The sequence below is a fragment of the Perna viridis genome, chromosome 11 (genome assembly GCF_037379345.1).
Source record: "Perna viridis isolate PV_CMFRI_1.1 ecotype Kerala chromosome 11, ASM3737934v1, whole genome shotgun sequence".
In the NCBI taxonomy this organism is placed as follows: Eukaryota; Metazoa; Mollusca; class Bivalvia; order Mytilida; family Mytilidae; genus Perna; species Perna viridis.
Genome location: NC_142455.1, coordinates 12,621,054 through 12,645,903, shown reverse-complemented (window position 1 = coordinate 12,645,903; position 24,850 = coordinate 12,621,054). Strand labels below are relative to the sequence as shown.

Sequence of the window (24,850 nt, the reverse complement as noted above, 5' to 3'; positions counted from 1 at the left end):
TTTATATGATTGTTCCTTAGAGTATCCTGCACAAAATGAGTGTTTGGATTTTTGATCTGTCAAAAAACATGTCATCCATTACAAAAAAATAGAACATAGGGGTCAGACAGCAGATTTTTTCATATATCTCCAAAACTGTTACAATGTAGGTTTAATCTAATTCTGAGATAGAGTAAAAGTATTCAGCATGATGAGTATCTAATTATGGTCAAATTTTGGTGAAAATCTTTTCACCCATGTTAAGAGTTATTGCCCTTTTTAGACGCTTTTTGCTGTTTTTGATGTTATTACTTTTAAATCTTCTCGGAAACTACTGTCGGAACAGAAGTCAATGAAAGTTTGTATTTTTTTTAGGGTACCCTAAACAAAACGAGTGTTTGGATCTTTGATAGGTTAAAAAACATGGCTGCAATTACTAAAAATAGAACATAGGGGTCAGACAGCAGATTTTTTCATATATCTGCAAAACTGTCAGGTTTTACCAAATTCTGATGAGGATAAAAGTATTCAGTATGATGAGATCTATCTGTGGTCAAATTTTAGTGAAAATCTGTTGACCCATGTTGGAGTTATTGCCATTTTTGGATGCTTTTTGCTGTTTTGATGTTATTATTTTCAAAAATCAGAAACTACAGAACAGAATTCAATGAAAGTTGGTATTTTTGTTTTTTAGGGTATCCTAAATGAAATGGGCATTTGGATTTTTGATCGGTTAAAGAACCTGTCAGCCATTATTGAAAAAAGAACATTTGGGTCAGACTGTAGTTTTTTGCATATATCTCCAAAACCATTAGGTTTAGCCAGTATCTTCCAATTTCTGAAATGATCCATATTATAAGGCCTATAAAAGTTTCCAAGGGATCTAAGTTGTCAGATAACGCCATGTAAGTAAGAGTTGTTGCCTTTTTTTACAGTTTTCAACCAATATTTTGAAAACTATAATAGATAGAATGAAACTTTCAGTTGCTGTAATGATTCTTATTATAAGGCCTACAAAAGTCTCCAGGGATTAAAGTTGTGTAGGCGACTCCATGTAAGAGTTATTGCCCTTGAAAGGCAAAAAATTATGTTTTTAGCAGTTTTCAGTCAATGATACTTTCAATTGATGAAATGATCCTTATGATAAGTCCTACCAAAGTCTTCTGGAGTCAAAATTGTCGAACAACTCCTTGTTAAATGCTATTGCCCTTGAAAAGCAAAAAATTAACCAGGTGAGCAATTGAGGGTCTTGGGAGCCTCTTGCTTTTTGTTTGTCTTATTTAAGCCATATTATTTATTTTCATTGAGTTGCAAAACATATACATTGATGGACACCAATGGTCTCGTGGTTCAAGAATTTTCATTATTTTTTTTTTATTTTTTACAGAAAAGAAATTCAGGCTACTTTAGATAGACTGAAGAAAGCAGAGAGAAACCTCACTGCTAAAGAGAGAGAATTAAAAGAAAGAGAACATAAGTTAAAGGAAAGAGAGAAAAGTTTGGAGAAACAGTTTAAAGTTGTAGTGAGTACAAGTCCCGGCCCCATTAAACTTAAAAAATTACTCAAGTCTGGGAACATTCTTAAATGTTAGTGATGTCATTGATTTCAAATACTTTGATTGGTGTTACCATGGAAGTGAAGAATATTCTCAGGCTTATGTATTTTTATACATTTGTGGCGCTGAGGCAAGTTTAAATATGTATAAAGCATGTAACGGACTGAAAAAATTGTATATTTGTCGACTAGTCTCAAGACTATTCTTTGAACACCTCTTTCATGCCTGTGAGAAAGTTTGATTGATTTTGTCATAAAAGGAATCAATCTTTGTAGTCTGTGGAATTGGGCTTTTGGCTAAATGTGCAGATTTAGGTTTCATTGTTGTGTATGTCTGTTTTCCATGTGTGGTCTTTTGATTACATTCTTTTGATTACCACTATAACCTTTGTTCCTTTGATTACTCTTTTAAAACCATAGAACAATGTCATGTTCTTTTATTTTCTTTTACTTTGTTCTGTTCCTCAATAATGATATCAGAAATGATATTAAAACTGAAATCTAAAGCAAATAAAAACCAAAGGAATAATAAACAACACACAGAAACTGAATAAAAACCCTGAAAACTAGAAAGAAGTGAAATAGCCCAAACTCTTTCAAAAACCTGGGACCAGGTGATCTGGTAGGGTAAGAGTCTTTAGAAATACTTGGGACCAGGTGCATTGGAAGAGTAAGAGTCTTTAGAAATACTTGGGACTAGGTGCACTGGTAGGGTAAGAAGTTTTAGAGAGCTTCTTAAGTCCAGTTTTACATAATGGAGACAGATACATTGTATTGATTGGTTGAGATGATGACAGATGATGAAATTATGAAATGATATTTTTTTTTTATTGATGTTGCAGTACCCTATCAAAATTTTTACTTATGGGTAGTTTATTTGCAAGCACTCTCATGAATTTTGATTATGGATGAAATAGCAACAGCTGAAATACAAGCGAGGGAAGATCTGTGGACCTAACAACACTGGGAACACCTGACAGAACATTAGAGAACACAAAACACTTTAAAATTACACACAGGAGAAATAAACTCCGTTAACATGGTTGGATATGTGCATAACATAAAAAAAATCCATTTAAGTAGTTGCTACATTGATGTATATTTCTTGTCTTTACCTGTAAAAATATTTACTTTTTTTTAATTTATAGCACCTGGAATCATTTGATGTTAATACTTGGAGGGAAGTTGATGTTGTAAGTTTGGTTTTCAATTTACTATTTACCAAAATGCAATGTTTTTGAGGAATTGTGGATTCCTTTTAGTCTCATAGTTTATTGTTAGAGAAAAATTATGCAATAACATTACCAGAACCAATCTGTGCTACTAAAATTGTGATTGGTCATCGACGACCGATCAGTCTGATCTGTCATTGATCCGTCAAACCAATCCATTAAACCAGTGATCGCATCACGTGACCACTGGACGGTCAATATATTTTACGGATTATGTTGTTTTGTTTGTCAATTTTGACACATATTTTCATAGTGAAATAAATTCATTACTTTTATTTTACACTTGTTTTATTTTTAATGAAATACAGTCAGTGGATTTAATATCTTAAATGTAGATTAAATTAAATATGGTAGTACTGGTATATTAGATTTGTTCCAGTGGAAATTCTTAAATTTACATGAACCTATCTTCTGTCATTTGACATAACAAAACTGATCAGATTAGGCACTGGTCATTGGTCATCGATTTGTCAGCAGTCATCCATCCATCAAAGAGTTGCCCAGGTTGGTTCAGGGACCGTAACAGAATTATTTATACATGAATAAAGGGGAAAATTTATACAGGAATAAAGGGCAAAGTTTTCAAAATCAGTGGTAATTTTGTGAGTTACTCTGTGTGTACATTTGAAGAAGAGGGAAAATATTACTGTAAAATAAAATTCATATTAACCGCTAAGGGCTTTCACTGACAATATGTTGTTTACCTAATGAAGTACACATGTTTGAGTAGATTTTGAAAAAATGTTTATCTTATTTAGAAGAAAAAACATACTTTTGCTGAATTTTTGTTATGCAGATAGGAGGAATTTTTTCACATGAATAAGTTAGGGGATAGTCTTGTTTTAAGTTGCATGCATAATAGGATAATTTATTGGAAAGAGTAAATTACCAAAATATGATCATGGATGCAGAAGAACACCCAGATTTGACAAATGCCCCAAACTTGTTCTGCACATGAGTAGGAACCTTTGCGCTCCGCCACAGGAGGCTAAATTGCCCGACCTTACCCATCCCCCCTTTTTCTAGTGGCAATCAAAATTTGTCGACCCTATTATCCTTGTGACCCATCCTTTTTTTTATCATTTCATGTTCATTTTATCATCCATTTCATTGTCTGAATATAGCTGAAATATTGCTGCTCGGACGTTAAACCCCAAGAAACAAACATAAATCTTCAAGTATTCTGGGCACAAGCTATCATATTTTGGTTATTCTCAGTAACCAGTTGATTATCATATTTATAATGTAGATTTTCTCAGATATTAATTTCTCTTTTTAACATGAAATTTTAATTTTGTGATTGGCTGATGGATATTTGCGTTGTGATGTTACGGTAGGGAAAATTCAGAGTGAAATGAATGAATTTATTTCATTTGTGAATTATCCAAATTTATTACACTGAAAGCATTTGATAAATCACTGCTTTCTATATAATAAATTCAAGTCACGTTAAGTTGTGGTTAGTTTTTTTAACTATTTCACTTGGATCTTGTTTTATTTATCCTCTCTCAATTTAAGCTAAACTTAGAAGTTAGCTTGAGAAAGGTGCCTTCTATGTGGGCTGTATTGGCTATGTTTATTAAAATACATAACATTTCTTATTTCAGTTCCAGTGGATTTTACAGATTAGTAACAGTAAGTTGTTTTTTTTTTAAGTCTGTCTGTCTGTTTGTCATAGATGTATGATTGCTTATCATTATTGTGAATACAAATGTGCTTATTTTCAGTTTGTAGCTATAAACCAATATAAGTTATGAATTGTTTTAAATTTATAATTTTTTTTACATTTTACCTAGCAAAAAGAGGAGGTATTAGAATTTAAAATGTAATGTTTTATGTTTGTTCTAACATGTTGCTGTTCTTTGGTACTTAGTCATATCCTGTGTTTCAGAAATATACCTTTGGTACATTGAACAATCGAACCTAATTAACTGACTGCCTGTATTCATCAATAACATGTCTCAATAGACTATGATTAAAATATCTGTTTGTAGTGCATTCTACATGTATATTAAATTAACCAGTATGTACCACCTGTCTCATGTGAGCACCATTTTAGCTCCTTTGTAATTTGATTTTAGCACTTTTTATAAGATCACAAAAAATTTGTGGTTGTTTATTGGTACAGCACTGTCGTTGTTGTCCATATTTGGATTTTAGCACTTATTATATGGTCACAAAAAATTTGTGGTTGTTTATTGGTATGGCACTGTTGTTGTCATCCGTACACACAAAGTTTTCTTGCAAAAATTTGAGTATTAGTTAGTTGATCTTTTAAAAATTTATAACCAGGTTCCAACCACAAATGGAAGGTTGTTATTGATTTTAGGGATTTTGTCCTAACCATTGTAGAATGAGGGACCGAAAAGGGGGCCTAAAATAAGCATTTCATGGAATTTAACTATATAATTCCAATAAAAGCTTAGGATTGTCTCTAACAGTCAAACCTGTACTAGCGACCCCCTCCCTAAAACGACCTCCCGCCTATGGTGACCTTTTTTATCCCTTCCAAGAAATTTTTGGTGAATTTAACCTCTATATAGCAACAACCTGTAAATGCAACTAACAACCATTGAAAACTGATCTCCCCAAATACAAATCCATGTGTAGAGTGACTTTCTAGTTGCTTGGACGAAATTAGAAGTTGACATTTTTCGATCTTGTTCTAAACGAGATTTTGTATGAAACAAGATATACAGCAGTCAATGAACCAATTCTCTAATTCTTTATGAACTACATTCAGATTAACCAATTGAAAATATGAGTTAAAAATAATCTTCGTTCATGAGATGAATATTGTTTATGTAATTGCTAAGAAAAATCTACTTTGCAAAATGGCTTCTCAGAATTGAAAATTTTAACCAAAAAAAGGAAGTTACATGTATAAAACTTTTAGACAGTTTAGACTGGGATTAATTTTTTGGTTTGTGACTTGAGCCAAGTAGGAATAAGGGGCCACAAAGAGGCCAGAAACAATTTTTTTCTGATTTCATGACAATAGCTTGTTTATTTCTGGTCTGATTTTTTTTTAGATTCCTCATGAAAATCCTTACTTGCATTTTAGATATCTTTTACAGTTTTTCAATTGTAGGAGGCCAAAGGGGACTGGCCCCAAAATATAGACTTGATTATTTTTTGTGCGATTTTGAAATTTTGTTATTTATTGAATTCCATTTGAAAACCCCAGCTTAAATACAAGAGCTGAAGAAGTATGTTTATTTAATTAACCCTATCATTTACTGTTTTCGAGATTATGAGGTATAAAGTGATCCATGAATGCACCCTGAAGCAAACCTTTATTAAATGGAATTTCAAAATATTCTGCAATATGGTATACAGAGTCGTCTTGTCCATAAAGAACTTGAGTCTCTATGTTTAGTGTGTCAAAAACTAATATTGTGTCCTCACTTGCCTCAAGTGAACAGAGTTCAACTGTCCGTGTTAGTATCATGTGCACTTGGTGAAGCTTTTTTATTTATTAAACAAACACACAGATATGGACTGATTCACATTTTCTTAAAACATGACAAATGAAGAAGTATTGGACTGGACAACATTAACAGAAGTATTTTTAGAAAGGACAAATATCCAATTGTGTCTACTCAGCCATTTATATCACATTAAAAAATAGATGCAGGAAGAAGAATTTCTTCTTGAACTATTTAGTTTAGGTATAATTTTAGAATTCAATTGGCTAAATTCCTGATAGATTCTTTTGCTTAGAGAATCAGAGGTTTTTCTCCTGTGTAATGAGTAAGGCTGAGTAGTGCGGATTGGACAATTATCATTATTTAGTATATTGAAATTGAAAACAAATTATTCCTTGCTGTCATTATACATAACATTGATATTTTAGAAAGTACAATTTCCTGTTATATTTTACAGACCATTCTGACGACTTAGCACAGTATGCCGATTTATTCCTACAACACAACATCACAGGGAAAAGACTTTTGAGGATGACACATGGTGATATAGAGAAACTTGGCATAACTTCTTATGGTCACATACTGGACTTAAATGTAAGTTCAATTCAATATTGATAATTAAGTTTTTTATTCAAAGCTCTGTTTCTCTAAATCTCACCAAATCAGATTGCCAGACATGCAATGGTAAGATATAAATTTCAATGGCTACATATTTGAGGAACCAGGTTTATTTTGTTCCCTTATCAGGATTTGCTAATCCAATTACACAATTTCAGACTAGTAGTCTTTTTGATTATCATTCTAATCCTAGTTCTCATGATTTTATAGGGTGATTTACTTGTACACAATATGAGGTTGCCTGAAAGCAGTAAAATAGAAGATTCTTTATGAAAAAATACATTTAATGGCAGAATTGAGCAGTTTGAAGGGACTCAAATCTGCCTAGGTGTAAAATAAATAATCTAATATGATGTGCTTCAAAGCTCTTTAGACAACAGCCATGGTAAAAAGATGATAAACGCATGACCAACATTTAGTGCAACACAAAGGCTGCGTGTATTTAGAAATATGAAAAAAACTAGTCCTATTAGATTCGTAATAAATCCCTGAAATTCCGTTTTATCATTGTTTTACCACAGGCTGGCCATTTATGTGGTTATTTATTTCCTTGCAATTGCTCAGGGTGAAACAATGTGACATAAATGGCCAGTATGTGGTAAAAAAAAATAAAATGGAGTTTCTGTGATTTATTTCTTAATTTTCATTTGAAAAGTGCAGTATTTTTATGACAAACCAATTGACTTGATGGATTGTTTCAACAAAGTGTCTCTGAATATTGCACTTTCACTAGTATTAATTAACTATTGCTATTTACCACAAATCACACGGACAGGGTATTTTTTTTTGTCAGTGAAAGAATACCAGTTCTAACTTTGCTAAATAATAAAAAGTATTTTTTGATAAGGATATTTCATAGAGTTGCTCCAAAAAATAACTAATGCTTGACTATATATTTATTGTTTTTATTTCAGACTGAAATAGAACTATTGAAGGCTCATAACCACAGACTTCTAAACTTCCCACCTTTATCTAAGGTAAATTTTTTATGATCTTGCTGTTTTTATGATACTTTAGGGATATTTGCTGGTCATGTTCAGCTCTTTTCGTCAGATTTTCTAACTTCTCTGGTTTTATCCATTTTATATAATCAATATTTTTTGTCCTGTGACCCCCACTTTTTTTTCATAATTTCATTAAACATAACTTAAATGTTTTTTTTTTGGGGGGGGGGAATTTGATTGAATCCTTGTTAATTCTTCTGAATTTTAATGGATGAAACTAATACAAAACTAAAGAAAAATTTCAAATGCTTATATATAAAAAATGAGCACATTGACCCATCTATTTTTTCTTCTTAAATTGTTCTTTCATGAAGGGATCTTAAAAAGTTTCATAACCCTTTAAAATCCTTGGTATTCTTAAAAAGAGCAGAAAACACCTTTAAGCACCTTAAAATCAAAATTTGGCTACAGTTTTCAATTTTATTATTATGTGCAAGGGGAAACTATTTATTCCTTTATATAGTGATTAAAATGATCTTTAACATGCGTAATCCTTTTTTAGCTCACCTGGCCTTAGGTCAGGTGAGCTATTGCCATCACTTGGCATCTGTCTTCGTTGTTAACAATTTTTCAAACACTTCTCTGAAACTATTGAATGGATTTGGATGAAACTTAGCATGATTGTTCTTAAGGGTATTCTGCACAAAATGATTGTTTGGATTTTTGATCAATTGAAAAACATGGCCGCCATTCTTAAATATAGAGCATAGGGATCAGACAGCAGTTTTCCTCATATATATCTAAAACCATTAAGTTTAACCAAATTCTGATTGAGTGAAAGTGTTCAGCTTGATGAGATTTATCTTTGGATAAATTCTTGGTGAAAACCTGTTGACTTGTGTTGGGAGTTATTGCCCTTTTTGGACATTTTTTGTTGTTTTTTTTTTTATGTTAGTGCTTTAAAAAATGTTTTCCTCAGAAATTACTGCACAGAATTCAATGAAAGTTAGTATGCTGGTTTAAAAAATGTTCTCAGAAACTACTGTGCAGAATTCAATGAAAGTTGGTATGCTGGTTTCTTAGGTTATCCTGACCCCGTGCAGTTACGGGTGTTGAAAGAATAGGCCTGCAGCAGCGCTAAGCTTGTCGTAAAAGGTGACTAAATAGTGCTCAGAACCCTAGCCGGGGGCTAGGGCGCTCTACCCACAGAGCAACTGGGACGTGTGCCATAGGTGGTGGAATGGGGTACCCCTGGCGTGTTACATGCTAGGGTTGTCAGGCTATGATACGGAAAACCTGACTGCAAACCATAGTGGTGCACTGTGTTGGGAAAGATGCCACGTTCCTCCCACGTTAAAGAACCCTACTGTGGTATTCTCCCGGAGTAGGAACCATAGGGTTCCGCCACAGGAGGGTAAATTGCCCGACCTTGCCCATCCCCCATTTTTCTGGTGACAATCAAAATTTTTCGGCCCTGTTGTCCTTGTGTCCCGTCCTTTTTTTCATTTCATCATCATTTCATGTTCATCGTCTGAATATAGCTGAAATATTGCTGCTCGGACATTAAACCCCAACAAACAAACCAACAAACAAACATAGGTTATCCTGCACAAATGAATGTTTTGAGTTTTGATCCGTAGCAAAACAAGGCCATCAGAAGATAGACCTATGCCTAAATTTTTAAAATGGTTCATTGCCTGATGCAGGAATAATAGCCCCTAAAACAGATTGTTTTGTCGTTTTTCATATATGTACAACTTTTAAAATATTCTTCTCTTAAACCATGCAACAAAATTTAACAGAAGTTGGCACAATTTCTTTTAGGATATCTTGCACAATTTGGCTATTTTTTATTGGTAAAAATATCTGGCAGTTGTTACTAAAACTAGAACATGGGGGTCAAAATGCTTTTTTCTTTTCGCTGTCTTTTTTCTTTTCCTCAACTATAGGAGAATAATCAAGATGAAAGCTATTCATAAGATAAACATGATATTCTGTGTTGATGGGCAGTATTTTAAGATGCTATTTTGCGACTATTTTCACCCGTTGCTTGAATTCCAATGATTTTTTGTTACTGTAGGAAACATTATTTTCTAAGTTGAATGGTGATGACGAAAGTTTGTTCTGGGCAGCCATTTTCCCCACCAATTTTTTATAATTGCATCGATTTCAAAGACATTTGGTTTATATTCTAAACATGGTCTCCTGAGTTGAATGGTAATGATGAAAATGTTGCATAGCAATGGTTTAACTTCATTTTATGTTCTTTTTTAGCAAATGTATACTAGGCTCTTTTTCAGCATTTTTTGTCAAACATGGTAATGAAGCATGATACATTTACTTACTTACTTACCAGGGCATGGTTTGCCAGATGAGAATTCAGGCTCTTTGAGAGCCTCTTGTTTCAGAATATTCATCAACATAACCTTTGGCAAAAAAGAGAATCTTTTCAGCATGAAATTTACTCTTAAATGTGTACCTATTTATTTTCACATCCCGGGTACTCAAATTAAATTCCCAGTGATAACTGGAGGTTGAATCTACAAGTATGAAACTCTTGCCAAAAATTGAATGGATAAACAGTTTTGAATGCCTTGAATTCCAATTGTAAGCAGACAAAAATTGTTAATTTATCTTCTATACACATGATGTTTATGGCTACTAATGATGCCTGTGAAGATTTTTTCAGGAGGAACAATAGCACGAAATTGGTTCTTACAGCCAGTTTTCATAGAATAATATGATTTATGTTGCTAATTTTCTAGTATTTTGTAAAGTGAACATATTCAGGGGTATCAATTTTCACAGTTTAAAAAAATATAATTAGTGTAACATTGTGTAAAAAAATCTGATTTGCAGGTACTGTTTTTCTTGCTTTTCAGTCCACCATGAAAATAGCAAACATCAATACATGTAATTTAACAGTAACTTATAGAAGGGGTAATCAAGAGAACCAAGGTTACAGCGGTAATCAAAAGAATGTAATTCAGGGATAAAGACCAGACATGGAAAACAGACACACACAACAAAGAACATAAAGTAACTAAAATCATACATACAAAGTAACAAAAGTAAATGGGCTGTCTTACTTTATAGGATTCATCACCATTAAACAGGGCACCATCTCCAGTTCACAAGAAAATCACCTTGACATTCATTTTTGGCCATCATCACAGACTAGCTCCAGCTACAGGGGTATGTATTACAGAATTACAGAGGAGATTACTTCAACATTCAACATATTTTTTTTTTCTGCAAATTATGTTCTACATCTTGTGAATTTCTCTGTTGTACCTATGTTGAGAACTACATAATTAAGAATGTTACTGATAATTTTCATCAAATATGGCCAGTTCATCATTTTATGATGAGGTTGTACATTTTAAAAAAAAAATCTATTGATTTATTATTATTCCCCTGTAGACAAAGTTTTGCAGTATATAGGATCACCATGTCTGTCTGTCTGTTCGCATTTCTTTTCAGTGCAACTCCTCCAAAACCACTCTAGGGAATTTGATGAAATTTTATAGGAAGGTTGGGCATTCTTTGTAGATGTGCATTAATGAGTATAGTTACTGTCAGACAACTCCAAAGGGAGATAATTCTTTTTAAGAGTAACCTTGTCCGTGCAACTTTTGATAAACTGCTAAAGGGATTTTGATGAAATTTAAAAGAAAGTTTGGGTTCATATGTAGATGTGCATAAAGGAATTAATTTACTGTTTGAAGACTTCAAAGGGAGATTATCTAACTTGTAGGTATTATGTGTTAAAACCTTGTATGTGCAGTTCCTCATAAACCGCTGAAGGGATTTTGATGAAATTTTATAAGAAGGTAGGGCATTATTTGATAGATGTGCATTAATGAGTATAGTTACTGTCAGACAACTCCAAAGGAAGATAATTCTTTTTAAGGGTTACCTTGTCAGTGCAACTTTTGATGAACTGCAAAGGGATTTCAATGAAATTTATAAGAAAGTTTGGGTTCATATGTAGATGTGCATAAAGGAATTAATTTACTGTTTGAAGACTTCAAAGGGAGATTATCTAACTTGTAGGTATTATGTGTTAAAACCTTGTATGTGCAGTTCCTTATAAACTGCTGAAGGGATTTTGATAAAATTTTATAGGAAGGTAGGGCATTATTTGATAGATGTGCATTCATGAGTATAGTTACTGTCAGACAACTCCAAAGGGAGATAATTCTTTTTAAGGGTAACCTCGTCGGTGCAACTTTTGATAAACTGCTGAAAGGTTTTCGATGAAATTTATAAGAAAGTTTGGGCTTTATATGTAGATGTGCATGAAGGAATTTATTTACTGTTTGAAGACTTCAAAGGGAGATTATCTAACTTAGGGTTTTGATGTGTTAAAACCTCGTAAGTGCAGTTCCTCATAAACCTGCTGAATGGATTTTGATGACATTGTGTAGGAATGCTGGTCATCATATATAGATGTCGATAAAGGGAATATAGTGACTGTCAGAGGACCTTGAAGGGTTATAATTGAACTTTTAAGTTATAAGTGTATCATCATTTAAAGCAGTGGATATTCTCTTCGTGAGCTTGCTCACAGTATTTCTATTTGGGACAAAATTATGGTGTTGTGTGGAGAAATGACACCCATATATATGTCTCACATCATTAGATAATTTGTGCCAAATGTATGTCTTAATACCAACAAAAAAAATCACCCAAATCTAAGCAAATATTTTGAAAATAGGATCCATTTAAACTAGTATATTTGTTGTAACCACCTCTACCCCATCCCCTCACCCCCTTGGGTTAAAGCCAATGAATTAATGTTGAAGTACCCTTGTTGATAGGGTATTGACTTATTTTGTTCTTATCGTTCGGTCAAACCAGATATTCGAATTCCAAAATGAGATGTACAATTGATGTTGATAACTTAGAGGCTGTACTGAAATCTTTGAATTTCAAATTCAGTTTAATTTGATCAGTCGTAGTCTGTCCCTGAGTCCATTCATCTGTCCTAGATATACTGTAATTTTGGAAATATTTGGGTATTTTCAGAGATTTTCCAGAATTACAATACTGATAAACTCTTGGCTATAGTCAAAAGGGAAAGTCAAAAAGGAAAGTCTGTAAAATAGGTGGCAATTTCAAGGTCAAAGCCAGAAATATGTAACCACTGCTATGATCTTGATTTGGTTCATGTAAAGGAAGTTAATGGAAATGATGGATGGAACTAGATTTTATAGTACTCTCCTGCTTTCAAATTGGTTATTTATTTTCAGTACCGGTATATTGCAATACAAACAGGCAGCAGTAAAATGCCACCAGGTTTTGCTGGTAAAATTTGTATTCAAAACAGTACAAACAAGTACCATCTTTTAAAAAGATAGCCGACACATTTTCTTGCTTTGTTTATTCCAGATCTATTTTGTGAACTGTGTGAACACTGCATTGTTTAGTATTTCAATTATTTAATTGGTCCAAGAAGTAAGCTATTTCCAATTATTCAATATATATTAAAGATTATAATTCAGTGTATCAACGTGATTGAAAATATCCCAGACACCATTGCCCCTAATGGAGCCTTGAATTTCACGATTGCTATCACTTTTGTCCAATGAAATTGTAAGCTTAATTGGTTATGTTGCCATGTTTAAGCATCATGGGTATCATGTGATGTCAAACGAACTCAATACTGATGTGTCGGAAAAATACAATGCACCTGTATATATTTATGATACACACATTATGAGAATACATCTTATAAAATTTTTTTATCAGAAGCATTATATTTCTTGACAAGATCTGGATTTTGGAAATGAATCATTTTTAGGCAGTGTATGAGACATATTTTTTGTAAGCCTTGGTCCAAAAGCCTGTTTCTCAGGCAACAATGGTGCATTAAGAAGCAAGAAGTTGCTTTAAGCTCTGGGCCATCTTAACAATTGAAAAATATAAATGCCATAGGCCTGCAAAGCTGGTATATTACTCCACATGAAAAGGAAATTGTAATTTTTAAATCAAAATTGCCTTGTTTGTCATATATTTTTGTACTGAGATGACTGCTGTGGTTGAATTTGAGGTTCAGATATAAAAATTAATAGAAATTTTAGAAACTTACCATCCAAATGTATTTAAAAGAAAAAAAAAGGAGGACTTTTTTTTTGTTTGTCTATCAATTTAAGAATAATTTAAATTAAGCTGAAAATTGAGCTGTGTATATTGATATTGAAACTGACCATCCAAATAAATGTCAGAATTTTTTTTTTAGGTTTTTGTCAGTTACATGTAGCTTGAGGATAATTCTGATTAAGACAAAAGTTAATGATTTTTGACATGCAATATATAATAACTGGGAGGAAATGCAAGTTCGTGGATTCTTGAATTAGTGGTGTTTGAGGTTCTCAATATACATATCAATGGAAATCTTCTTTTCATAGGGAACCAAATTTTGTGTTTTGGTCTACCCACGAAAACCACGAAAAATGGAACCCCACGAACAATAGTAGTTTCACAGTAATTCGAATGGACCAAATGTTGCATTTCAAAAATAATATCAACTCAATTTGTCATTCACCTACCCTTACTGAACTAAAATTTAAAGGAACTATGGTTTAACAAATAATAGCAGTTGATAAATAAGAGTTATCTCTCTTACACCATATTTGTTAACAATCACTGCAGATACACTCATCAAAAATTTAAAACATTTTTGTTTGATAATTACTTTACTGTTTTTTTATTACTTCTTGGAACAATGGAGTAAAACAAAAATACAGGGCTTGGAGGATGTGTCATTAAAACTAAAGTAATCTTTCATGTTCTTCTTAAAAGAACACTGCTGAAATGAGTAACATCATATTTTCCTGCCATTTAGAGGGTCAATTATTTCTTGTAGTATCTTGTAGTATTTGTTTTTACGTGTTGACAGACACTTAATATACAATCATTTATCTTATAGATAAACTATGGTATATTTCTGCCCTTTTCATCAACATGTTGTGTACAAGAATATTCATGTTTATGAAGAATGAATTGATTTACATGTAAATACAATCCTTTTCATTTTTGTCAAAGAAGAGTAAGCCTAAACTTGAAACCATCCTCAAAATTCTTCACTGATTAGGAAAGGCAGGGGCCATGTGTCCGGAAATGGCCCATTTAAGTGACAGGATTTGACTTAAAATGTAAATAAATGGCCCATTAAAATCTTGAATATTTGTAAAAATGCTGAAAATGGCTCATTTGAAGAAAAAAATCTTTCCTGACCACTGATTTTTAACAGTTAGTTATAAGTGTATTTTGAAAGAACAATGGAAAATGCATTTTGAAACAAAATTGTTGAGTTAAAACTTGTAACTTTTTGTGAAACTGACTGCTGGGTTTAGAACAAAGCCAAATAATGCAAAAACTGATGTGTCCTTTGGTTTCTCAGTTTTCCAATTTTTCTTGAAATTAATAGATACTCCACCTCAAATAATCTTACGTACAATCTTTGGTCTAAACATGTCGATGTATTTGAATCTAAAGTTTTAAATGTGTTTAAATTTAAATTTTGCTTTTTTTGTAAATGGCTATGTTTCATTAAGTGCAGAGTCATACAGTGATTCATTCAAACATACTTTTCAAACATTAATTGCCAATTTATACAGTTACTGATGTATTGCCTTAGCTTTTGGAAACAACTTTATTTGTCATGTATGTGGAATCCCTGGCTAACAATATCAACTCATTTAAAAGCATGTTATGCCTTTAATTTCTTATGTACAGTAGGTGTTCTGGTTTGTTTCCTAAAGGACATGTGCATTTAAAATGTCTAACAGATTCAATTTCCAAAGTTAATTGTACTAGAAATGATTTTTCCTTTAAATACTGAGATTGAAATTGAAAACAAATGGAAGAAAGGACGCTTTCTGAATCTTGATCATGCCCATTTGATTAGTCAACATATGAATGGAGGAATATTACTAAGTTGCTGGTAGGCATTTTAACAAAACCTCTGCAAATCTTCAGCTTTGAGAAATTTTTGAGGGAGAGATCTCTGGCTTTAGAATTTCGAAGGTTAACAGGGTTATGTTGTATGGACCTCTAGTCCAATTTTGGAAATATGTTGAAGTTTTTTCTGCTTAAAATTCCAAGTACATATGCTTGTGAGGCTGGTATCTGTACTGTACTTAAATTCAAGGTATATGTGCTACGTGAGGCTAGTATCTGTATTGTACTTAAATTTACAAGGGAGGAAGTTCAACATGTGTTTTGATCAAATCAGCATGTAGTTTTTGCTTTGACTGTTCCATGTTGATATTCTCCGTGTTTCTTCTAAAACTATCTTGACAGTTAACATTGCACAGAAGGAAAATGTCTCTCAACAAATATAAAATCTCAAATTCCAAAATATTGTAGGGAAAAATAGGTAATGGGGTACAATCTATTCAAACTGTCAGGATAAACTAAAACTTCCTCAGTTACTTGGTAAAAATGCACTGCATTTAATTACCAATCATTTTACCAATGTTTGTTTAAGATAATGTCAGGTAAACCAAAGGTCAAATGAGGTGAGCACCTGTCAATCACATGTAATGGGGTAGTCAATTTCACATCCATTTCTCTTTGATGTTAATGCTGAAATTGACAGTGTTAGATTTAATTTTTAGTGCTCTTCAAACATTAGGGTTGGGAAGGGGGTGTGGCCTGTATTGAACTTTTTTCTTTTGGCAGTCTGTTATTAATGTAACTGCTGTTGTGTGTGTTTATTTAAATATGATAAAAGACTTAATATATTGTTAAAATTATATGAAATTATTCCGATACTAGTTCCTGTTGTAATTTTCATGTCATATTCATGTGATATATTGTCTTTTTTTGATGAAGTTAGTAACTTAATGAGTTTTTGTGTTGAAAAATTACTTTGTAAACATACTTTAAAAATTGATGAAATTTTAATGACGCTATCATTCCTTTAAATTGGTCGATGATCAGGGCTTAGTTGTTCAGATTTGTTCTGGCTTAAACAAGGATAAATGTATAACCGTACGAAGATTTAAAACAAGCAGATATAGAGAGATTTGGATAGTCAAATTGAATAAATGGATCTGTGCTCCAGTATTAAGATTTGAGAAATTATTGCATTTATTTATTATTTTGTTGTTTGTATTAAAGAGCTAAATACAAGATGAATTTTACTAGAAAAAAAATAAGGAAATGTTTACTTCTACAAGTGTAAATATTCCCGAGTTTATGAAATTGATTTAAAGTCATAAAAAACCTGTGTTTTCAGAATTCTTCTAACTTCAACTTTCTGGCTGATAAGTAAGATAAATTCTTTTAAATTTTACCCTGTATTAACTGGTGATTATATGTTCCACAGAATGGTTGAATATTTGTTTTCATTGTTTTTGACTGAAAATGGCAAGCTCGTCAGAATTCTCTGTGACACAAATCAAACTTAGATTGAGAATCCACAGGTGCTGGGTGAAACTATTTTATTTTTTCCTTTAATTGTTGTAAGGTTCATGGAATGACTGTAGTACCTAGATGTAAATCCTGTGAGAATATTTTTGTTTGTGGGGTACCAGTTATCATGGTATTTGTAGGTTGGTAAACTATTTGGTTTCCAACAAAAACGAAATGTCCCATTCATTTATTTGATGGAGTTTCAAATCCATGAATTCAAGAATCAAAGAATTGATCATTTTCCCTTAAACCACGAAAATTTGTATCCATGAATAAAAGTATCATCACAGTATTAGACATTTAAGTAGCTCTCCAGCTAAGAATCGTGCAAAATGTGATTCATGGGTAAAAAGCCTACATATTTTTATTTTTGATATTTGGTTTGAATTGCCATGATAAACAGAAATAAACATTCCATTTTTCGTGTAACCTGTGCTCTTAGGAGATAAAAATTATATATAATGCACTGTAGATTTCACAATTAAGGGAGATAACTTTGTAAAAGACACTCAAATACAATAGAATCTATTGTATTTTCAATGTTGATTTTCTCATAAGAGCAGGCAGATTTGAATGAATGATTACACATTTCATGGTATAGACCCATAAAACAACTTAATTACGAAAATAAAAATATGTAGCCTTTTTTGGGGTGTATCACATTTTGCAGATTTTGCATAGTTCTTACAAAGACTGCTACTTAAATGAACAATTTATAACAATATTTATTGTGTTGTCTATTGGTGAACCTGTTTTAGTAAAGATTATGAAAAAAAAACATATTTGATTGGGGAGAGGGCAAACTCCTTTCGGCGATTGAAAATTACACATAAAAAATTATCTAATGAATCAAAATTGTCCATTAAATTAAGAGTACCTTTAAAAATTAAGTACAAAGTACAATTTTTGAGTTTTTTTCATGTTTTTTTTTCTGTTTTGATAAAACTAAATGATGCTTGAGCCATTAGAAAAGGATCTTTTGCGTCGTAAAATTTACACAGAAAAAAAACCAAAATTTAAGTATTTCATCCAATCTTGAAATTTAATGTCACTTTGTTCAGGTTCATTTAATGTAGTAATAAAGGCTGACTTGTCTGTTTTGTAGTAATGTTCCGATCATTTTCAGTTTTGATAATATTAGCCTAATCAAACAAAAAAACAAAATCTCTTTGTCCCTGAAATTGACAACTAACATGACACAGTTAGAATAAATTAGCTTGTGGTATAATTTAAAATAGTCACTCTATTTGTTGTGGAAGATTAATTTGTTTTTCTAATATTCTAACACTTGACTTTTGATTAAGTGTTTTTGATATAGTCACTTCTTGATGGTAGGCAGGGTGTCAGTGCTCCAGACTTGAAGAAATTTTCTGCCTCCTATATCAAAGTTTGGCATAAAAATTAACTTTCCAACATTAAAAATCTACCTGCAAAACTGCTAGTGTAACTTTCCTTGGACTAAATTTCATTTCCATGGCAAATGGTATGTGTGATTTTAGAGCCCTTGGTCCTGTTAAATGATAATTCAGAGTTAGTTTTTATGTTGTCTTTAAGTATCCCATGCAATGTTTTTAGGGGTTGGAGTATCAGGAGTTCAAATTAGCTTCCAAAACTAAAAGATTCAGGACTTTTCAAATTTCAAATCAAATTACCTCTTGAAGAAAATGAAAAGTTCCCTATAAAATGCCCATGTAGGAGATTGGAGGTCTGTTACTTAGGTACTAAAAAAAATCAGAGGTCCTAGTTTAAAAATTTAAGGTCCTGGACTATGGACCCCTGCTAATTTTAACCCCTGAGTAGATAGGAATAATGATATCCACAATAACCTTGTCTGTATATGTTTAATATGCACCTCCTAAAATATTCAACAGATTTCGATGAATCTTAATATAAGCTAACTATCATAAAGGAAAGAGCATTAAACAAGTAACTGTGAAAGAACTTATTTTTTTCTGTTTTCATATTGTAGTAAAACAATGAATTAAAGTTTTAAACATTTAGGTCAAATATCAATTATGAATTGTAATGTTCTTCTGAAGCCCACAAATTAAAAATCCATGAAATAACTCCTTTTTATTAAAATCAAGAAAATTGATACATGTACCCATAAAATAAAGAACTTTCACTTTCTTGATGGTCACATGCTAGCATGTTCCTGTTCTGTTCAGTGTGCAGGCTGTTACTTCTGTGAGCAAATACATTTAAAAGCTGGTTCAATGTGTCGAATTTATACAAAGCACGAACAGTTTGATTTATCAAATAGTCTTTAAGTAAATGCATAACATATATTTCACAATCGAACAATCAATTTTCAGTAATGATTTAAAATGCTTGCAAGGGGGTGTAATGGTAAGTCTAAGAGTCCAAATAGAACCGTAGACTTAGGTATATCCCCATTTTGTGGGACTACTCACATAAATTCTACAATTTAATTGCTGCCTGATTCTTTTGAGTACCTGTATGTAAGTGGTGCAGTCTTGTTTTGTTTATTCTGTCTGGTTGTTAGTCTGACCATGCGTGCAGTTGTTGTGTACTTACATTGCAAAAAGTCAATTTGTTTTTATAATTAGGTGGACAGAATAGCTTGATGGATTGTTTAAAAGTTGGAACTTTGTATGAGAAATAAATTTAAAATAAAATATCCATCATGTACTTTGTGTATTCAGATCTTTCTTTTAAGAGTACTTGAGATTGGAGAAATTAATTTAACATTCTGCCTTTTTATTACATGTTTTATTTCTGCGATAAATGCAGATGGATGATCATGTTGATAATTGCAGTAAATATATATTGATATTTTGGTATTTTTGAAGTCTTAACCTAGATTCTTTGAAAATTTCTCTATCATTTATTATTGCTAACAAATATAGCTCAAAATTAACCAAATTTTCCCCCAAAACAGGAGGGTTTAGATCCCCAGACATCCCCACCCCAAGATCCATCACTCACAGTTGCCATGATTGGTACTGCCCCTAGTTAAAGTCAGGTATTTTAGAATTATGTGTTTCATCTAAAACAATTATGCTTGAAATGTAAAATTTAACAGCTGTTTCTGCATTGTATAAAAGGTGACATTTTAATTATATGAATAATTTGTTAAAGTTTAGATGTCTTTTGTTCTACAGTAATAAAATAGAAATAATATGCCAGAGCTACTCTAAACCATTAAAAATGAAATGCTTTTAGAAAATATACAGTTATTATTATTTATATATGTGCCTTCCATTGAACCCTTTTAAGCTATTATGAAAATGGTATATAGTAAAATATGTTCAGGGTTTTTGTAATGGAACTGTGCACTGGATCTATGTTGCATTTATATGTTACATATTGTTTTCATCATATTTTCAGTGTTATTCCTATGCTGATAGTTAACTTTTAACATCTTGATAAAAACCTTTACTACATAGCCATTTTAAAAGGTACAAAGAACTGTTTTTTAAGGCTGATCAATCATAATTCCAAGATAACTCAAAGCTAAAATTGTCCTGTAGAAAAAGAAACAGATATGGTGAAACACAACAAATCAGCTAACCATTGGAAGAGATTTCTCTATGAACCATTACTACAATTTAAAATACAAGGCTTTTTATGACAAATGTCGGCTATAGAATATCAATTTCATACCCAAGCAAAATATCCATTCCATGAACTAGTATATTCCCTACTTATTATGATGATGAGCATGTCATTGTTAATTAAACTAGAAAAGACCCAGAGATGCAAGAAATGTATACTACACAGATTTTAATCATGGCCTCTGATGTTTGGAACTTTTAGAGTCTCTGTAATATGACTACATGCAATTACTCAAGACATCAAAAGTCAGGCTTAATTCCCCAAGAAGTTGTGCATGCAGCTGCCATACTCATAAGCAATTAATAAAAAGGTTAATAACATTTATGTTAACAACTTGAGAGTGTTTTCTTTGTGTTTACACAGGCATTGATCTATTGGTTTGGGAACCATAGGTGTGTCTCTTAAAACATTCCTGGTTTTACATTGTTTTTAGGAAAGAAAGTACTGCTTTACCCTTGAATCACCCTGTCTGTCTGTCCATCTGTCCACATTTCTTGTAAGTGCAACTCATCCTAAACCCATCAAGGGATTTTAATGAAATTTTTTAAGAAGGTTGGGTATCATATGTAGGTGTGCATGTAGGGATATAATTACTGTTGTAGGACTCCAAAGGGAGATAATCCAAATTAGGGTTTTTTTTACATGTTAAACTTTGTCAGTTCAATTTACTCCTTAACTGCTCAAGAAATTTTGATGTTATTTTATAAGAAAATTGGGTATCATTGGATGTGCATGAAGAAATATAATTACTGATGGAGGACTTGAAAGGGATAATTCTAATTAAGGGTTTTACATGGTAAAACCTTGTAAGCGCTATACCTCCTAAACAGCTCAAGGGAGTTAGGTGAAATTTTTTTTGGAAAGGTTGGATTACATATGTAGATGTGCACGAAGGAATATAATTACCATTGAATGACGCCAAAAGGAGATAATTCAACATTTTTTTTACATTTAAGGTCATTTGAAAGAGGGGAGGGTATTCTCCTCGTGAGCTTGCTCACAGTATATCTAGTTAATTTGAGAACTTGTATTTTACTGATTGTTGTCCCTGGAAATTTAACATTTTTGATGGAGGGGTTGCTGGAATCAAATTAGAAATAGAAAGGCATGACTGGAATAATGAGAAACTCCATGAGGAGGAATTGGAAGTAGACCCTTTTAGTCAAATGGTTGCACGCTTTAAGTGTAGGATAAGTATGAAGAAAGGTCCAATATTTTGATCAAACATTCTCAGACAAAAATGCATAAAATACCTGCCAGTTAATGTCAAGACTAGCACACACTTATCAATCAAAAATGCACTAGATTTTTTCTGACTTAACTGTGAAAAAAGATCATTCAAAGTTAAAACTCAAATTTCTGAAGGCTTTTAATGCAAAAAAAGGTTAAAAACTTAACATGATTAGCAAAATGCATCTAAAGATGTCATTCTTGAGTGTGGTAATGTGTTTTTAATTAGACCATAGATAAATGCAAGTATGGATTGTTTTGACTGACAATCTACAAAGGAATAAAATTACCCATGTCAAAAAATGACAGAAAAAGCCATTTTATAAATGAGTTGGAAATAAAAATAAACAAACTGTTGAATGCAGTAATGCCTCTTTTAATGTTGGAATGGTGTAATGGAATGGTATGTGGTTGGGAAACATGTCAGTGATGGAGGTGGTACACTAATGATTTAATGTGAAGAATTAAACATCAGTATTAATTTTATGTAGCAGTTAATTTCTTCACCTATATTTGTAAAAGTAAATTGTGGACAGTTTCCTCCATTTATGTTCCAAATCATCCATCCTTTCATATGAAACATTCCATAGATTATAGTTGACCTTCCTTTATCATGGGGATTATGTAAACACAAAACATAATGGCATGGAGATTGATAGGATGGGAGATAAGACGTTTTTTTCAAGAGTCAGATTTAATGCTCTTTTAAAAATGAAAGGGTCATAATTTTTATTCAAGTTGATTGCAAAGGGTTGCATTTTAGGACTTTTACTTGGTATTTTAATTGAAGTGCAAATACTGTCAGTGAAAAAAAGTTCATTCGCCAAAAAAAAAAAAAAAAAAGGAAGAGAGAGAGAATGAATAAGTATGCAATAAAATAGTTCAATTTATCATCTGATCTTTTCTTTTCCATTTCTATGGTACAGCAAAACATATGTTATTATAACTTACTGGAATGAGAAATATTGTGCTGAGTTTCACATGGTTTTAATTTCCACATGTTCAAAATGTATAAAAATTAATATTTCTGGGTACTGTAATCTTTGCATTAAAGTCCTGGGTAAGGATAGGTTTCACTGTATTGGAGAAAAATATTTTCCAGATTATTTAGGAAAAAAGATAGTGACAGGAAAACTAGACTTGGTTAATTGACAATACAGCATGTTCTGTATTTGTCTAAATGTTGAATCTGTGTAAACTGGAATTGTTTTTATTTCCTCTTACAAGCATGAATTTGCCCATGACCTGAATTTTCCTCGTCTTTAATTAGTCAATTTTCTGATAAATTTATGCTTGTTGATTAGCTCTGAATGCAGGTTTTCGTGCAAAGATTTTATTTACATGGATGATTTTAAAATGCTGAACAATTACAAATCTGTTAAAGTATCATGCAGTATTTCATCACAAATTGCACTGATTAGACAGTATGTCATGTAGTGTGATAGAAAGAGTAATCAAGCGAAACAAGATTCTAGCGGAAACCAAAAGAATGTAATCCAGGGACAAAGACCATACATGGAAAACAAACAAACGCAACAAAGAACATAAAGTAACTAAATAATAACACATATTAAGTAACAAAAGTAAATGAGCAACTCGGACTCCACTAAAAACTCGGAGTATGGACCAGGTGCACCAATAGGGTAAGGTCCTCTGCTTACATCAGTGATTTCATGATTTCATGAATCTCAAGTCAGTTACAGTGAATGCAATGATGATGTTCAGGGGATATTCTTGATTAAATAGTTGTTTTTCATATTTATGGAATACTAGCCATTTTAGTAAGTTTTTCAAAGGGATGTCACACATGGACACCAGACAACCTGGTTGGTGGTTTCATTGGGGAAAGGGAAAACACTAAACATTTTTCTTGAAACCTTAAACTATTTCCACTTCGGTAAATATCTGAATGGTTTAAAATAAGTTATTTAAAAGTATTGAAGTACTTACCACAACCCTAATAAATATTTGAAAGTGAAGTCTACTGGTGTCCATTGCACCACTTTGACAGTAAACCAGTCTGTCAGATGACAAATTTTTAGAAAGTTTTAGATAGTTACTCCCCTTTGCAAAAAATCTTTAAAAAATGGAGCCAAAGTCTGGAATATGAAAAAGGACTATTGCAGTCATCCTTTGTAGTTAACTGGACAACTGAGAGGGAAGTTTTCTATCAGACAACTTATCATTTGAATAATTCCATATATATTCAAATCTTGGTATGATTTAAGTTCAAATCTCCGTCTCAGCTGTCCAGTTAAAAACTTTATTCAGTTCATCAAATAAAATATGCTTTTACCAATTTATTTGATCTTTTGTATGTAGTCTTACTATGAGAAGTTACAGATTATGTTTCGAGTTTGGTTATGGTTGAATGATTTTTACAGAAGTAATGGCCCTTGGACTTAGAAAATTTCAGTGAATTAAAAGTTTGAAATATATCTTTTTATGCTGGGGATGTCACATTGGAATGCTGTTCTTTTATCAATATTAAGGGAAGATTAACTCCATTCTCTTAACATAATCATTATATGTGCTATAAAAGTCACAGGTAAATTATAGCTTTGTTTAAAACTTGTTCTAATATTGTCATATAAGTCACACTGATTCATCATTACTTATTAATCACAAGTCACACTACATTTCTTTTCAAAATTTTGTCAAAAATTACACTGTGACTCTTAAAAAAAAGGTTTAACATCCTGTCTTGTTGAAACACAAGTCTTTAATGACATACAGCTTCTTGTATTTCAAAATGAAAGTAAGCAGGCATTAACCAAACAAAGTAGTTTTTGTTTTTGTTTTTTTTTTTTTCAAGCCTGAACTGTTTCTTGAAGTCATTTTTCAGTGAATCTTATACTT

At 32.0% G+C, this 24,850-nt stretch overlaps 1 protein-coding gene across 1 annotated transcript in view; it reads left to right on the top strand.

Annotated features, from left to right (window-relative positions):
- Positions 1-24,850, top strand: part of LOC148603022 (mitogen-activated protein kinase kinase kinase 20-like) — a 45,843-nt gene that overhangs the window by 13,851 nt on the left and 7,142 nt on the right. Inside the window, exons 12-17 of the mRNA XM_088551279.1 lie at positions 1,367-1,502; positions 2,683-2,727; positions 4,374-4,401; positions 6,652-6,788; positions 7,727-7,789; positions 10,853-10,951. Of these exons, the coding sequence (XP_088407405.1) occupies positions 1,367-1,502; positions 2,683-2,727; positions 4,374-4,401; positions 6,652-6,788; positions 7,727-7,789; positions 10,853-10,951 (508 nt within the window). The remainder of the gene's footprint in view (positions 1-1,366; positions 1,503-2,682; positions 2,728-4,373; positions 4,402-6,651; positions 6,789-7,726; positions 7,790-10,852; positions 10,952-24,850) is intronic.